We start from the raw sequence: 18,708 nt of genomic DNA on the forward strand, positions 1-18,708 counted from the left end.
ATTAAAAATGTATATAATGACTAATAAAAATAACAATTTTTTCTAATCATAGTTATTGTAACTGCTTATTTCGGATTGATTCCGCTTGATTGAGAAAATTTTTTTTGCCAGTATTTTCTAAAGTTTGATGAATTGGTTATTTTTCTTGAAGTTATAAAAATATGTTTTCTGAAAATATTTATTATTATTTTAAAAACTTTTGCCTTTAAGTATAACAAAAGAAAAAAAAAAAAAACTATTAAGGAACAGGCAAAGATAGATAATCCAATAAATAAATTGATAAAATAAGTATTTTAAAATCATTTTATTTTTAACAATACTAATTTCCTTTTCATATTAGCGATGCTCTTTAAGATTTATCATTTCTTATTCTATAATCCAACTTTGGAAAAATGCCATCCTCATAAAGATAACAACCTTCGTCCATTTTCTCACATCTAATGCCATGCTCTCTCAACACAGAATCAAATTTAAAAAAATTCAAAATATTAAATGAGAAATATTATGTAATTACGAAGTGTTGTTAATATAAAAATTGCATTAAATTCATTCCGAAAGTTGCAACTTTTTTATATTCAATTTTACGTTATCTAATTGTTATTAAATCTAAACGAAGTTAACTCAAATTATAAAATAAACAATCTAAACTATATATTTAAATAAACTTGAGTTTTTAAGTCTAAGAATTTATTTACAACTGAGTTAACTTAAATATTTTAGAATATTCACAAGATTCCTTAAAAATGACTCGTTCAATCCATTCCTAAGTGGTTATCGATTACAAAGTACACATAAAAAAACTTCTTAGGAGTTTTTTATAACAGCAGTTGTTCGTATTCACAGCCAATGCGTTTGACTTGTTGTTATTTTTAATACTACTTATATTACATTAAATTTCGTGCAAGAATTACCAGCAAGATTTTGGATTAAAATATTAGGTTATCATTTAAATAAGTACCGTCTAAAAATTATGAAAAAAAAATAATAATAAAAATAATCCATTCATTCATTTAATCATCCAGGAAAAATTTTATACGCAAAAAGTCTGTCGGATGGAGAGCTAAGCCTAATGAATAATGGCAAATATTTGATTTAGAATGCAAAACATTCTGAACTGCCCGTGGTGATAGAAGGAACAATTTATTTAAGGTCTAAATTAAATTTGAAATGCGTGGAACATGTATTATACCCTACTTCTTATTTTTAAAACTTCTGTTGGCAGAAACCATTATTAGTAAAAATCAAAGTAAGTTATTCGCGAAGAGAGACTACCACGAGAAAAAAAGAGAGACTACCACGAGAAAAACTCTTTGTTTTATATATTTGTTTCTCATATTTGTTTTTATATTTGTCTCATACCATACCGTTCTAGAATAAGAATAATAATAAAAGTATATAAAAACTATATATATATATATATATATATATATATATATATATATATATATATATATATATATATATATATATATATATATATATATATATATATATATATATATATATATATATATATATATATATATATTATTTTATTTTATTTTAGAAATTTGCAAGGACGCTTTACCATGGAAGGATTGCGACTTTTATAAGGGATTGGGTTATTGTAAAACAAGAAGTGAACGCCTGCGTAATTTATGTCCTCAAACCTGTGACTTATGTGGTATGTTCTTTTATGATTCTTTATCTGTCTTTTTTATTTAAGTTTTTTTACAACGTATTTGACGAAAATTTATATTAATTGATATAATATAAATTATTTATTTAATTTCGTGTTTTAGAGCATGAAACACCCATTGAAAATCAATGTCTAGATGAAGATGGTCCATTTAATTGCAGATACCTTCAACAACACGGTGCTTGTTACACTCATGCAGATCTTATGGTGAGCCGATGTGCAAAAACTTGCAATTTATGTGGTTCGTATTCGCTACGTATTTTTACGTATTGATTTTTTAGTTTTAATACTTAAATATTATATTTTAGTTCTTTAAGTTTTAGTTGTTTAAAATTTTACCCTCAGATATTAGACAACAATGCACGTTGTTAAACTGCCCTAAAAACAAGCTTTGTGTGTTTAACAATGAAACAAGACAAGCTAGATGTGAGTGCCCAGTTCATTGCACTAATAAAGAAGAGTATGAGAGTTTAGGAAGTGTGTGCGGAACAGACGGAAAAACATATAAAGATTATTGTCATCTTCAGCGCCATTCTTGTCGAGAAAACTCAAATATCACGGTTGGTTTTTATGGAGTTTGTCCAGGAGATGGTAATTTTTTGTTTGTTTGTTTCAAATCAATTGTTATAATCAGCATAATTGATTTAAAACCTTTAGTTTTTTTTTTTTCACATAAAGAACCTTGTGAAGATGGTCAACAAGAAAAAGAATCTGGCTTTTGCGATTCTTGGAAAAATTTAGGTTTGTGCAAAGAAAAAAATTACATAGAGACGCTAAAGAAGTATTGCTCTCGCACTTGCAATCTTTGTCCTGAAAAAAGTATGATCAAGTTTTATTATCTATAGGCTTTTCCTTTATTATTTTTCTTTCTTTTATTCCTTTTGTCTCATATTAAAAACTTATAAACTTTTAAAATAATATTCAAATTTGTATAAGGAGCACTGTTCCCATCGTATTCTTGTCATTCATCACCATACGGATGCTGTTGGGATTGGACTGAAAAACCAAGTAGCGGTGAAAGTTGTAAAGGTCAGGTATTATTCACTAGTACTATATGTATGTATGTATATATATATATATATATATATATATATATATATATATATATATATATATATATATATATATATATATATATATATATATATATATATATACTTACATACATACACACTAACGCACAATGTAAATGTATTATATAGTATATATACACACATATATATACATATATATTCTTTGGTGCGGCTTTGTAAATTGTGGCCATTAGAAGTTAATGTTTTCCTGATAATAATATGTTACAAACTTATAGCTTGCAAAGACCGTAATCCGGTTTTGTGCACTGCGTTTATCAAAGAATGTAATTCAGCATTTCGCAGTAATATGCACTTTATGAAGACAAATTGCCCCTCAACATGCGGTTTTTGTTGTAAGACTTTTTTTTTTTTACTTTTTGTTAATGTTTTGTAAATTTTGATGATAATTTTATTATTACAACTTATTTGTACAGCTTCACAGGTTCCCAGCTACAATATCAAGATTTATGATCAAAGTGGAAAGAAATTGTTGAAGTCTGAAAAAGTTAAAACTTAAAGCAATAAGAAAATAATTATTTTCCAAATTAGTTTTTGCATACCGCAATATTGCTTACTGAGATAAAAAGACTGAGTCAAATATATTAAAAAGACGGCGAACCCAAGACAGTTTAAATGAAAACTGCGTTGATATTTAAATTAAAGGCAATTTTACCCTATTGCATTTTAAATTACGATTGTACATTTTTATTAAATTATTTAGCAAGTTTATTTATAGTAAGTTTTTTAACAAACGATCATATTTTAATTGACGAAACTGTTGTGTTTGATAAAAGAATCATGTTTTTGTATTTGCTTTAGACTCGACAATATTTGATAGACTTCAAAGTAACTCCAATTACTTTACCATGCGTAATGTGTATTAATAACTTTAATTCGTTGAAATTTTTTATGTCTCAATTAAAAATATTTCTGATGTATTTAAACCGGAAGTATATAAATGTCAAAAGATAATGAATTATATTACAGAGTTAAAGAAATATTTATCTAATTTTCATAGAGAGATAAAGATGCGCGAACACATTACAATTGCAAATCTAATCATAAAGATTAATATTAAGCTTAAGTGTAAAAAATTGAAATGTAAACCAACTAGATTTGGCTAAATAGTTTAATCTGATTTACGGAGGAGAGCCTAATATAAATCGTCAGTTAAATTTTTTTTTGTTGATGTTATGTATTTTTTGGTGCAATTTGCACCCATCTACATGAGTACTTAAGTATTTTATGCCCATCTGCATGAGTACTTTAGTATTTTGTGCCCATCTACAAGAGTACTTAAGTATAATCCTTTTTTAAAAAAGAAAATATTTCATGAAAACTTGATTTTTTACTTGAAAAAAAATTATAGCCATATAACTCTGAAAATCAACTCAAACTCTAAAATACGTTCTATCCGCTCCTGTCTTGAACCTTTTTACCTTCAGACATTTAAAAAAAACTGTTCAAACCGTTTTTTTTTAAAGATTTCATCGTTTGTAATTGATAAACTTTTGACCTTGTTTATATTTCATAACGAATATAAACGAATACAAGTATGTGAAATATCTAAATCGCTAGCTAAATAAACCAGAATCAAAAAACTTTCAACTTTTAAATTCTGCACGTTTTTGTTTTATTGTGCAATAAAGGTAATCCTGCTTGAAAAATTTGATCCAAAATAACTTAAATGTTGTCTTTTAATTTAGGATAGTTCCATAAATATTTATTTGTTTATTGGTTTATTTTTCGGTGTTAATATAAGTTTAAATGCAAAATATCTTGTGTGGTGTATTAATAATACCTAAAAAAAAAACTTATCTCTCCAAAGATTTTGGACATTCTATATTGGAATCTAAGACCTAATTTGCCCTACAAAATGATTTAACTTTTCCACTCGACATTAAAAAGTTGAATTAAATATGACAAATCTTAAATTTGATAATATTCATAAAGCGGCATCGTGCGTCATAGAGTGGAAAAAGCTTTGAAACGCATTTAGTGACCTAAATATTATTATTCAAAAATAACAGTCAGTAGAAAATGTTTAAAAGCTTTTTCCGCTCTGTGACGCATGATACGGCCCTACAAATATTATTATACAGTATAAAATTGTTTTTGTTTTTTGTTTTTTTGTTTAAAAGCTGGCGATTAAAGTTAGTACTACTAAACCAACGAATATAAATATATTATATTGTATATAAAGCATACATTATATAAAGCAAAATAACAATTTAGTATTATATACACTGACGATCGTTAAATATGATAAACAAATAATTCGGCTTTTAATTAACGATTTTTATTCGTTAATGAGTGTTTGTATTACCTTTTTTTAAATCAATATTTCCCGGGACAATAACGTCACAAAGTCTGTTTTACGTATAGAAGAATGTGCGTATATAACTTCAATATATAGCTTATATACCTTCAAGCTAAATAGACTGCCTGTCTTTCTCAACGCTTGAGAAAAATAAACAATCTTTCTCAAGCGTTGTAGTTTTGGCTTAAGGAGTTTTAAAGTAAAATGCAAATATGTCATCAAATTATATTCTTTATTTCTTAAAAAAGTATTACAGAGTTAAAGTTAATGAAAGGGTTTGGATAGTTTTAAACTAAATCTTTTCCAAATTTTAATTTAAAATAAAAATCCTAATATAAAATAACCAATGTGGTTTTTCTTTTAACTAAATTTAAGCCATATTTTAGAATAATATTAAATTCATATTCAATTACCAATCATTCTCAAACGTCATTTCAATTACGGTCATTTTTATATTTCATACAAAGTACAATAAGGATTGGTTATTGAATATAAAGCACAGAAAAGGTCGGAAATTGGATGAAAACGAGAATGATTATTTACAAAATTTTGTTTTTTGTGTCACTTAAATCAAAATGGGATTCATACAGTTTAAATTTGAATTTAAAATTAAACTTTGCCATCAGTGCCGAATAATTAAACCGACAAACTAAATGATTTATTTAGTTGGCATTATATATATATATATATATATATATATATATATATATATATTATATATATATAAGTGTTTTTTACTAATTAATTATTGCTCTGTTCTTTAAGAACATTGAGCACTCTATTTGTAAAATACACTAACATAGTTTACATATATATATATATATATATATATATATATATATATATATATATATATATATATATATATATATATATATATATATATATATATATATGTATATATATATATATATATATATATATATATATATATATATATATATATATATATATATATATATATATATATATAATGCCAACTAAATAAATCATTTAAATAAAACTTTTACAACTTTGCAATATAAAATAAAAATATAATTAAAACAGAAAGGGGCTCAAAGAAGATGATGATGGTCATACGTCATCACAATCTTATCATAGAGCCCCTAAAACAAAATTTCAAAAGAATATTGAAATATGCTATAAAATATTTAATAGAATTTCAATAAAGTATTGTAATGAAATGCGTAAAGCGCTAATAAGATGCAACAAACAAAATGTAAATATAGAACAAGAACAGATTAATTAACAACAGAGACGTTGCAAGGAGGAAGTTATGTGGGGGAAGGTAGGGGCGTTTTTCTGGTGGGTGGGGTGGGGGGAGCCAAAAGGGAAAAAAATTATAAAAATAAATGAATTCACAACTCAGACCCAGACCCAACAACTGCTCAATTAAACTACTCTTGTTCTTGAACAGCTGAATTAAAGAGCAAGTTCAAGAACAAGAGCCAGTCAGCTCTTTGAGGTAGTACTGCCCCCCCCCCCAAACCTTCCCCAATATAATTTTTGTTCCTACGGGGGTGTTACATATTCTAAAATGACAAAATTTCAACACTTAAATCTTTGTGCAGCATTATCGTCCTTGTTTAAACATTAAACGTGACTAAAAGATTAAAGGCGAAACTTGAAACCTTAGCTACGCCACTGAACAATAATTATTCTGAGGAACTTTAACCAAAAATGTTTCTTCAAAACTTTAAAGTTTCTTTTTTTGTTGTACTTAATAGCAAATTCTAAATAAAGTATATAACACGCTTTGATTAATTTAAAATTTTATTATGAAAAGATGACTTTAAAATGTTGCCACAGTGTGATTACAATTTAAAGCATCTTTAACATTTCAAGTAAAATGCGCATTATCATTATACTATAAAATATTTAAGATTCAACATAGAATATTTATCATTATTAACATATAATATTTAAAATATTAAAGTTGAAACCCATATTTAATATTCTTCATTATTTGCAATATCCAGATGAAATCTGTTTATCTAACTGCAACACAAACTTATTAGTAAGGATACAGAGAATAAAAAAAGGAGTATGGATTTAAATTACTACATGTACCAGATCTATGGTGTATGGAGCTCTAAAAATGTTAGGAGACTTATGAACTATATCGAGAAAAATTTGAATAAATTTAGACAGATATCTAGAAAAAATCCAAGTAAATAAAGTAGCCAACTAATTGTATTATTATAATGTGCTAAATAGTATTAACGCTCAATAACATAACAAAGTACCAATTACTAGAAAAAAAAAATTATTACTTGATTTATTAGTGCCCAGATTTATTTTTGTGCCAATATTTATTTGACATTTGTTATATATATATTTAAAATGCCTCTTCTTCTGTCTAAATATTTTTTTTGTAAAAAAACTATTTTATTTATTTTATAAAACTCAGTAAATCTAATCATTAGTAATGTTAATTATAAGGGAAGGGAACTTTTCCTTGAACACTGAAAGCAAAGTTTTTTAATAACTAATTCCTAAATTTACCAGAATATTTAACTTCAGATTTGGAATAATTTTTCTGTCAACATGATGTTTATTCCCAAATCTTCATTGATATTGCTACATTTATGTGTACTTTATATTGAACATTAATCATAACAAACAAACTCTTAAAACAAACATCAATATTATAAAATCTAATAAACAAAATTATTTTTTTACAGGTTTTTTTTATAAGTATATGTGTGTTACTATATTCAGTAATTAATTTCTTTAGCTGCATTATGTCAAAACGTCGCAACGTTTTCAAAAAATAAATTTTTGAAAAAAAATAAAACTGTTTTAGTCTTGAAATTAATGAAGAAGTGCGGTACCAGTAAATTTTTGAAAAAAAATAAAATTGTTTTAGTCTTGAAATTAATGAAGAAGTGCGGTACCAGGCACTTCTATGCTGAAGATACTCGGTATACCCAATTGACTTTTTATTTTGTTTGGCTAATGCTTATATGCTTTTCTGGTAAAAAAGATTTTGTAAGTATTTACGTAAAGAATCCAATCGTTTTCGACACAGTTTGTAAAATAATGGAATCGTTAAGCACAATTAGACACATTCTGTTTTTCCAGGCAAAGTTTATGACCGCGTAGGTTGTAGATTGTAATGTAGCAGGCGCTGTTATTTGTGAAATGAAGAAGTCAACTTTTTTGAAACCATGCGCTATTTTATACAGTTGTATAAGATATCCACGTTTCCTTCTAGTTTTCAGAGTGGTTAGTTCAAGGATGTTGAGTTTTTCTATGTAAGAAAGGTGTTTGAGCTCAGTAATTACTTTAGTCACGCTGGATGTGTTCGAGTATATCTATATCCCATTTGAGATAGGGTGACCATGCTTGGATAGCAAATTCTAGTGCGCTCCAACATAAGTAGTATAGTACTTTCTAAAGCAGTATACCTCTGCTTCTAAACAACTTTTTGAGCTTTCGGAGCATTATTTGCTTTTGACGCTGCCAAACCAACCTATTGTTTGACTTTGAGATGAAACAAGCACACCAAGGTCACGTTCAGCGATAGTGACTTGTAGTTGATTATGTGTATTATTTTCTTTTTTTATTGTGTACTTGTGTGTGAACTTGTTTCCTTTTTTTTCTTCATGCATCCCTTTACACTTGTCTGTGGCAATTCATGACAATAAATTATCACTTGAAGTTACCACTCGCTGTTTGTAAGCCATTGTTCAAACCAACTGATTAATGACCCAGCAATGCCGCATGCTTTTAGTTTATACAGTAGTCAACGGTGTGATACTTTATCAAAGAGTTTACTAAGGTCAGTGTATATTACGTTAATAACGTTACCTTGGTGAACACCTTCAGTTAAGATATCTTCAATTAGACTTGTAACGCAGCCTCTTTTGTTCATGAAACCATGTTGCTCTTAGTGATAAGGCTGTTTTTGTTGCAAAATTTTATAATTCAATTGTGTATGATGCTCTCGGTGATTACAGGTTACGGATGTAAGTGAAACAGGATGGTAGTTTGATATTTTTGTTCTGAACTTTCTTAAAAATAGGAGTAATGTTTGATCTTCTCTAAAGGTCTGTAACAATGCTTTCTTTAAGCGATTTACGGTAAACTAGTGCAAAAGGTATAGTGAAGGCAGTTTCGCATAATTTTAGGACTCTAAGATGAAGCCCATCAAACCTATTGATTTGGATTCTTTAAGGCTCACCAGTCTGTGTTGGACATCAGTGAATTTGATATTATAAGTATTCATATTGCAAGTTAATTCAGTTTTTTTTTTGAACTCTGACAGTCATTTGCGGGTTCTAAAGCAAATACAGATTAGAAGTAGTTGTTAAGAATACTTAGTAATAACATTTTGTTTGTGGTTGTATGGTCATTTTTTATTATAGTAATTTAACTGTTTGTTTGACATATCATTTCTGTTTCACGTGGTTTTGTAGTCTTTTGGAATCAGACTTGAAACCACTGGCAATATATTTCTCATAAATTGTTGTTATAGTTTTAAAGTGAAAATGCTGACAGAATGCAGAAAGTGATTTTTTCAGATTGAGGGAGGAATTTTAGGCACTTGATACTTTTGTCTTAGACGTCGTTGAAGAATTGAAGGTTGAGATGGCTGTCGGATTTGTGTTTGAGTTAATAGGGGCTGGTTGAAGTTGTTGGTGCTGGTGTAATATTAATTGCTGTTGACATTGATATTGATTGGTGGCTGTGTTGACTTGGTCTTTTTGCTGCTTAGTGATCCAGATTAAAGTTTTCTGAATACTTGATTGAATTGTATCAATGCATCGCGCAATCCCAGTGCGTCTGTGGATGACCTAACAAAAGTGCTGGAGTGAACCAGATGCTTGGAGTTAACAGTTTTTTTGTTTTTTCTGGACTAAAAGTTTGTTGAATGCATCCTGTTTGGCTGGAGTACGGTTTTTGCAAATAAAAACCCCTCTAAATACTTCAATATTATGAAATTTTCCATTCTTGATGACATCAGATTGTGATGCTTCTAGTTTAAGGTCAACCTGAATACATCTTACTACTTTTCTTTCATTTTGGTCGCTGTTAAGATCGATTTTTTTTCCGTGCCTGTGGGCGAAGGTAATGATGTTTTTGTCAATTCCTACTGCTTCGAAAAAATCCCCAATGAGCTCTAAGTCTGGCTTATATATAGAACAACAGAATAAGAAAAGGTATCAAATCTATGAAACGGAGATATTTTCACAGTAGCAGAGAGTTAGGAATAAGCTACTCAAATAAAAATCAGCTAAATAGCCTCATTATTGGCAATTCATCATAAATTTTAATAAAAGCCTTTTTAAAAATGAAATTATAGAGAAAAAACGACTTTGAAAGTTTGACATTAGGCAGAATCAAACACTTCTTTAAATATTAAGAAAAAAGAAATATAAGATTGATAATTGCATCATTAGTTAGACCACGCCTTGAATATTGAGCCTTATTAAGGAATTTACATAAACAAAAACATATTATTATGATAGAACAAATCAAATATAGAGCAACTCGCGTTAATAATCTAAAAAGTTTATGTAAAAACATATCATGTAAAAACTCACTGATAAACAACTTTACAGATTTGTTAATAAACTAAATGTGTTTAATTATTAATGCTCTAACAATTATAGAAAATTCTATTACAAAAGGCAACAATTAATATAGACCACAACCCAAAAAAATTAAATCAAGAAAAAAAAAATCCAATGGAATCATTTATAACAAGAAGTCGTGAAACTTAAACACTCTATAATAAATATATACAACACTATGAAAAGCTGTTAAAGTCTGACATCTGTTGTTAGGCTACAGGTGGGGAGCCCGAAAAACTTTGAGGTGCCCCAAAAACAGCGTAGCCAGTTATATGGCTATAAAAAATTTAATCTGTATTTTAAAACCATAAAAGAAATGTTTATTGATACATGCATGTTCCAGCAACAATTAAAAGTAGAAGAAAACAAAGATAATAATATAGGAAAATTACAAGCGTTACAAAGCTTTTACAGGCGTTTTGAATTTAAAAAATAGTATAAAATATTTAGAATTTTTAAGAATAATTGCTATAAAATAGTGAACTTTTAGACTAAGTTCGCAAATCAAATCCAGTTTACTTATCCTTTATATACTTTATAGGGTCATTCCATATCGTCGCGGTTTTGACATTTCTATTTCAAAAAGTGAAAATATAAGCAAGGAACTTAAGAAACTTTTTTTTTTGGTAATGTGTACATTTCACGTACTACTATCTGAAAAATTTACAGTAAATTTTATGCTATAATTGCATTGCTATCCCATAATAAAATCAGTCGGGTTGTGACAGCTACAACAATAGAAACAGAATTTGTTTAAGTAATTTTGTATTTTTGTAAAAAACTTTGGACAAATTAAAAATTTAGTTTTTTAAATTATTTTTTAAAGGATGTTATATTAACTATAATACAATTTTTTTTTTGTTCATGTTTTACATAAAATGGTAGCTAGCAAAAATTTCGCGGTTGTGACATCGCAGTCTTGACAAAATATTATGTATTTTTAAGGTATATTTTAGCAATCCCAAAACTTTCCCAAAGTTTTTTAAAATATATGAACAATTTAAACAATGTTTATAGTTATCCTTAGAAAAATAAAAAATACATCAACAAGTTTTTAATAAAAAAAAACGTAACAAATCACTTTATTAATTTGCAATATTAAAGACATTAACTAAACAATATTAAAGACATATTAACTAAAGACATATAAAGTTTATATATAATATAGCAAACAAAAAATTGTTATTTAGTATATTGATTTGTTTAGTTTATATTATAAACTTAACAAATCAATATACTAAATAACAATTTTTTGTTTGCCATATTATTCGTCTGATAATGGTGATATTTTTTTTATGCTAAAAATTTCATTCTTAACCTTCAAGTCTTTGCATATAGCTTCATAAAATTGCCGCGCATTTTGAATAACAACTTGTCTTGCTTTAACCTTTTGCCATTTTATTCTTTTTAAAGTTCCTCCTACCCCATCAATGGCTCCTTTTCCGTGGGCTATAGCAAAAAAATTCCACTCGAAAGTTGGAATATTATAAGTCACTTGACAATACTTTAGGAATTTTACCATAAAGCGGTTTTTAAATTGAAAAGATGCACCATCTCTCCAAAACGTTGCTTTGTTTATAATAAAAGAAATAAAAATTGAACTATTTAAGAAAAATACCTTTAAAATTAATTCAAGGAAAACACTGATGCATGTTTTGCTGTTAACATTTTTATTTGTTAAATAAGCAACCAACTTTTTTATTTGTTAAACAAGCAACCAAACCAACCAACCATCTTTTTTAAACCTTCACCATAAGTTGCAACAGTGAAAATTATTATTTAAGATTGTCTCCAATAAGCACTTTGAACTTGTTCTTGATAAATACAGTTACAGTTTTGGCTAAAATCAAAGTGTATTAATAATTCACCACCCATAATATTATCTATTTGGTGGCGATAAACAGACGCTTGGTGACGTTTAATTAAATGATGAATTGAGGTAGCATTTTCAAAAACTCTGTTTATGTTGCAGAAAAAGACTGTTTGATCAATTTCTGCTATCGACAATTTGTAACCTTGTCCTCTTACCAATTTATGTAACTGAATTAAATGCATTCTTCGTTTTGCTATTTGGATGGTGGTAGTATTTTGTTGTTAGGACAGTTAGCACAAAAACTACATGATAGTAAAAGGCAATCTGGAGTAAGAGGGCTAAAAATGATCCATTTATTTACCCAATTTCTGTTGTAAGGTTTAAAATTAAGGTTTGAGGATAAGCGTTGCATATATCAATAAAATTTTCATGAATTAGACAACAGCAGGTTTCGAGAAGTATCTTTAAATATTGAGTATTTGAGCTGGACGAAAAGCACAAAATTTGGAAAATTTTATCTCGCAACCAAATTCTTCTTCGTACAAGGCATAACATTGCCTTAATTTTTATAAAGCCTTTCATACCTGGAGTCCATCGAAATATTTCTTTGCGGTTGTAAAACTCTAGTACATGATTGAATACACTAGATCATAAACGGATGCGTTTTTTTATCTTTGATATATCTGGTAAAGAGATGTTCATTTCTTTTGCTAACTGTTTAATGACATAATCTGCTTTTCTTGGCGACTTTGGTAAAGCTAATTTAACGCGGTTCACAGCACAAGCTTCCAATGAACTTGAATGATAGACGACTTTTTCCATTTGACTAGAAAAAGAACAAGGAATATCAATAATACCTTGAGCTATTTGAAAATCTCTGTGTTTACGCTGTCGTAATTTAGCAAGCACCATTTTTTTCAATTCTTGCTTTGGCATTGAATGTTCGTTCTTTTTCTATTTCTATTAATTCAATTTTCTTTCTTTCTATATAATCTTTACAAACTTGTTTGTGCAATTTGGGCGTTGTTTTAATATTTATGTTTCCTGGATTTTTATGTAGAATATGTCAAATAAGTTAAATTTTAAATTAGTTTATAATCTTTAAATACTCAATTATACCAGTTATTTAAATTATTTTCCAACACGAATTAAATCTTCTTCCTTGACCCTTTTGAACATCTAAACGATGCATTTAAACATTGAAACATCAGCCACGTCGCGGTCATGACATAAAATAAATTGCATTTTACTTTTTTCTAGACAAGGACTTTATAAATTTTTTTTTACATATATATTTATTTCAACTTAAATGCTTTTGCTAAATATTTTCTAATTAAAAAAACTTAAATTTGGGTTGTATAAAAAAACTAAATTTATTTAATAGTCGGGGTCGTGACGGTGAAAAACGCCTTTTTTCTTTTTAGTAACACGCCAACTAATAATTGAGATAATAATAATATCAATTATTAACAAATTATTTAATCACTAATGTTTAATCTGAGAATTAAAAGTTAAAAAAAAACAAAAAACGTTTAACACAACTCCATGTTAAGAAATCCATGTTTTTTATATCATAAAATATTAAAAATTTTAAACATCTCTTACACATGCATAAAAATAAATGACGATGTAAAAATATCTTTTTCAGATGCACTAATGTGTCTGTTAATTTAACTTTTAAAAATTTATTTCTTATATTCATTTTAAATATTTTTGAAATATGACAACCTTATATGGAATGGGCCTATACATAAATGAAACCATTTGCATTTTAAGTAGAAGAGAAACTTGTAAAAAAAAAAACTTAAAATGTACATATCAACATGTGGTTTTTGGGGTGTTTTAAAAAAAATTTAACCAAAATCAATCTTTTTCACTAAATTTGCACTGAATTTAAACAAATATCTCATTAAAATATTTTCATCATTTTTCCTAGCACCTACTAATACGATTTCTGGATTTTGCCCATTTACTTTGCAATTTACTTTGTTGCAAACAGACTTCATTGCGTTAAGACAGGTTAGACAGTCCTTTAAGCCGGAAGTTTTACATTTTATGCCCTCACAATTATATTAAAGTATACATTGTATAAAAAGTTTTTCAACTTCCTCTTTTTTGCAGTTTCTTCTTTTTCTTTTAAGGTTTTTCTTTGTTTCTTTTTATGGTTTCAACTACAGTTAGTATATTATTTGCTGTCATTGAACCATGTACTTGGGTAACGCGTGCAATGTCTTTTAATAATTTAGGCTTGACCTTTTTGATTATCGAAAAACCTGGTATTTCTTCCTGTTAGATACTTTTTTCATCAACTTCATCTAACAGTTCCATAGTTTGTTTGAACTTAGATTTTCAGAAACTCGCTGAATCACGTCTTTTATCAAGCAAAGAAATTAAAGGAGATGACTTTTTCTCAGCTTCAAAACAGTTTTCTGTTCTTTTAAGTTTGTCTTTTTAAGATTAAAAATGATTTTAAGCTAGTATAATTATTCATAAATTTGTTCTTAAACCACATATTTTATTGCATACCTGAAAATGAAACAAATGGTTGAATTGTGACACATTCTCTGTTTTCTCTATACATTCTTTGACATACATCCCAGAATTGGTACCATCAATCCCATATTTAATAAATTGGGGTGTTTCATAACAGTTAAACATTCGGGTAATATCAACAGTGCCATTCCAAACCCCTGCTTCAATTTTCTTTTCATTAGCAAGTGAACCCAAAATATATTATTACATGGAAGTATGTATAGTTAAAAAAGTACATTGATACTTATTTAAAAGATTTTCAAACTGATACCCAAATGATTTCATGCCATTTCCCTTGAACAATTGCACGGTTTTAAGACACTCTACCTTGTCGTTTGATTGTAAGATTACAATGTTTAGCATTAACGTGGAGCCAAATGATCAACTCAATCTATAAAAAGAGTTCCGTTATATAAAAAGAATAGTCTGGTAAAAAAAGGGATATTTAAATATAAAGATAACTCAGAATACCCTATTTATATTACAGAGAATTTTTGTAGGTTAAGTGATTTTATTTCAACTTACTTTCCTTTTTCCAGTGCAGCTCAAGCATTTAATGATAGTTTGTGAAACTTCCTTCCACCTTTCATTTTTGTAATGTCCTCTGTTGCAAGAGGTTCTAAAAAAATTTCTACAACATTCTGTGATAAAATAATTTTATTATACATAGATATCTTTAATTATTACAACTACAACTACTTGTAACATTTAAAGTCATAGACAATGTTTTATAGAATTTTTTTTTTTGTAATGTTGTAGTGTTGATCTGTTGATGCATAAATAAAATATTATATATATAATATTTTATTTATATATAATATTATTTATATATAATTATATATATATAGCTATAGCATTTGCGTTTGCAGCGCAAATTTTTACATCTGTCTTAAAAGTAGCTTGTTTCACTTTTCATAAGAACTTTATTGTTTAAATCAATATTATAAGGTGAAAATCTATTTATATAGCTTCTCATCTGTAATTTATGTCAATGTTAGTTTAACTTAACCACTGATGGACCAGTACCAACTCGATGTCTGTTGTTCTGCTTCTGCAAATCTTTATTGAGCCATTAATAGTTTTTCAGAGGCTACCCAGCAAAGGCTCAACAATGGCTCTGTTACGACTTTCCAGAACTGGAAATCCAAGCACGGAACTTTATAAGTCCTTTGATGAATACACTGGCATAGGCTAGCCATTATCAGACCAGTCTATCCTTACTGTCTTGAAATCATTTTAAAAACTATTAAATTCCTTGATGCTTTGTTCAACCTGCTAACAAATCTTTTTAGCCATATAGAAAACTACGTGACCATCCGGTATAAGTCAATGTTATTTGGAACCATTCTCCAAATATATTTAAATTAAAGAAGTATTTGATTGTGCTGCAACTCTTAACAAAACCTTAAGTCAAAACAATTTAGTAAAGAATATTACTGCTATTCACCTCAAAAAATTACAATATCACAAGCACTAAACATTGTTAAACCTTTATAATAAAAAATGTTTTGTTTAACCCTCCTTTATCAATAAACGTCAAGACAAAAATAGCAAAAGTTTTTTTAAATTTAAAAACTTCCTAAAAGATCATAACCGTAATAACGTTAGGGTGCAACAGTCTTCTAAACATTTGCAACATCATTGCTTTACACAAAAATAAAATTTTACGTAATACTTCCTATTTTAATCCTCGACCGAGTAATTGCCGACAAATTGATTCAGTGACGGATCCAGCATTTATTGGTGTTTGAGATTCCTAACTTCCAGAAATGGAGCAGATTCCAAAAATTTGTATGTTTATACTTATGTCAAATAATAATGCTTTGCGAAAAATTGCAATGATTGGATAATGGAATTAAAAAAGCTTTAAAACTTCATCCCCCTGTGAGGGAAACAAGTTGATAAAATATTTTTTGTACTATTCTTAACTAGACTTATATTTATCGATAAATTTTAATTTTCATAATATTATCTCTCAGTGTTCAAAAGTTATGACCATATAAAGTTTAAAAGCCCTCAATTTGACATGTCAGTATTCTGGAAGAAAAAAACGAAGTTCAAAAAAGGAACTACCACAAACTTTATGTAAAGTTCTGATTTTAAATGATCAAATTTCTCTCCAATTTGTTTTATATAAAGTTGTGTAATTTTTTTTTTTTTTTGTAGTTGTTTATGTGCGTCCAGAAGTCCTTTTGGTCTTATCACAGTGCACCGCGGAAGTTTACGCCTCCTTCCGTACCAATGTTGCTTGTAGGGCTAGAGCCGGCGTTGAATCTTGGACCTCTGGGTTCTGAGCTGGAACTCTAACCACTGCGCCACGGCTGCTCTGATTATATTTAACCAAAAATATTTTCGTTTTCCCAAAAGGGTTAAATTTTGAAAGTTTCTACTTTGAAAAAATATCCCATATGTTTATTTTGAATTTATTTTTACAAAGATGAAGAGAAAAAAACTGCTTAGATAAGTCCTTCTATTGAGCTAACTTCGTGCAATCATATATATAAAATCTTATCACCTGCAATAAAATCTCCGATCTTTATCATGATCATTTTTTATCAATAGTTAGCTTTATCTCGTGGCATTACTCTTAATGAGGCAATTTTATGACATCTTTTCTAGGCAAAGAGATGGAGAGGGGAGGGGGGGGGGGTTATGGTAAAAAAAGACAACCAATGATAAGAGTGCCTCAAGGCTTGGTCTTGGGCCCATTGCTATTCGTAATCTTTGTAAATGACCTGCCGGACAGAATTACTCATCATATGAAACTGTTTGCCGACGACAGCAAAATAATTGGGATAATTAAAAAGGAGTCGGATAACATTACTCTCCAAGATAACGTTGATAAAGCAGTGGAATGGTCACATATTTGGCTCTTGCATTTCAACGTTGAGAAATGCAAAGTAATGCATGTTGGGCGCGGATGTAACAAGTCAACGTACAAATACTCATTGTCTAACGTTGACGGCACCTGTCGTCCTCTCGAAAAAACCGCAGTCAAAAGAGGCCTTGGTGTGATGGTCTCAAATGACCTTAACTTCAGACCGCAAATAGAGTCAGCCGCATCATTAGCAAATAGAATGCTAGGGCGACTCAAAAAAACATTTCGCAGTCGCTGTTTTTATGGCGCACTCTGTATCTCACTTACACTCGCCCCCATCTTGAGTTTGGTGTACAAGCCTTGTCACCGCATTTAAAATCAGACATTGCCATTCTCGAGCAAGTCCAACATCGAGCAACAAAAACAATATCGACTATTAAACACCTGTCCTATGATGATCGACTCCAACGGCTCGGTTTAATAACTCTTGAAGAACGCTGCAAAAGAGCAGATCTTATCGAGCAATTCAAAATCACTCGTAAACTCAAGCTTGTCAGTTTTGTCGTCCCACAAAAATTTTCAAAATGTAAAGATAAGTATATTCTAAGTACATTCTAAGATAAGTATACTCTTAGAGGCTATAACCATAAACTAGAGCGTCTGATGATAAAAACTGTGAGGAGCAATATAACTTTTTTTCAAATAGAATTGTTCCCCCATTGGAATTCGCTTTCGCAAGAAGCAGTGAACGCTCAATCCATAAACGCTTTCAAAAACAACATAAGAAAGTAATTTTATAGATAAAATTCCTGCTTTGTCTGTAGCGTCTGTATCTCCATGTTCGTCAGCATAGAGGGACCTGGTGTAGCACCTCTTCATCAAACTAATAATAGAT

At 28.6% G+C, this 18,708-nt stretch overlaps 1 protein-coding gene across 1 annotated transcript; it reads left to right on the top strand.

Moving 5' to 3' along the window:
• Positions 1 to 1,087: 1,087 nt before the first annotated feature.
• Positions 1,088 to 3,601, top strand: LOC100209279 (follistatin). Its single transcript, XM_065807984.1, has 8 exons — positions 1,088 to 1,246; positions 1,547 to 1,663; positions 1,782 to 1,919; positions 2,024 to 2,269; positions 2,357 to 2,497; positions 2,615 to 2,707; positions 2,988 to 3,104; positions 3,186 to 3,601. The coding sequence occupies exons 1-8, from the start codon at positions 1,168 to 1,170 to the stop codon at positions 3,266 to 3,268; spliced, it is 1,014 nt and encodes a 337-aa protein (XP_065664056.1). The 5' UTR covers positions 1,088 to 1,167; the 3' UTR covers positions 3,269 to 3,601.
• Positions 3,602 to 18,708: the final 15,107 nt, after the last annotated feature.

Source organism: Hydra vulgaris, chromosome 10 (genome assembly GCF_038396675.1).
Source record: "Hydra vulgaris chromosome 10, alternate assembly HydraT2T_AEP".
Classification (NCBI taxonomy): Eukaryota; Metazoa; Cnidaria; class Hydrozoa; order Anthoathecata; family Hydridae; genus Hydra; species Hydra vulgaris.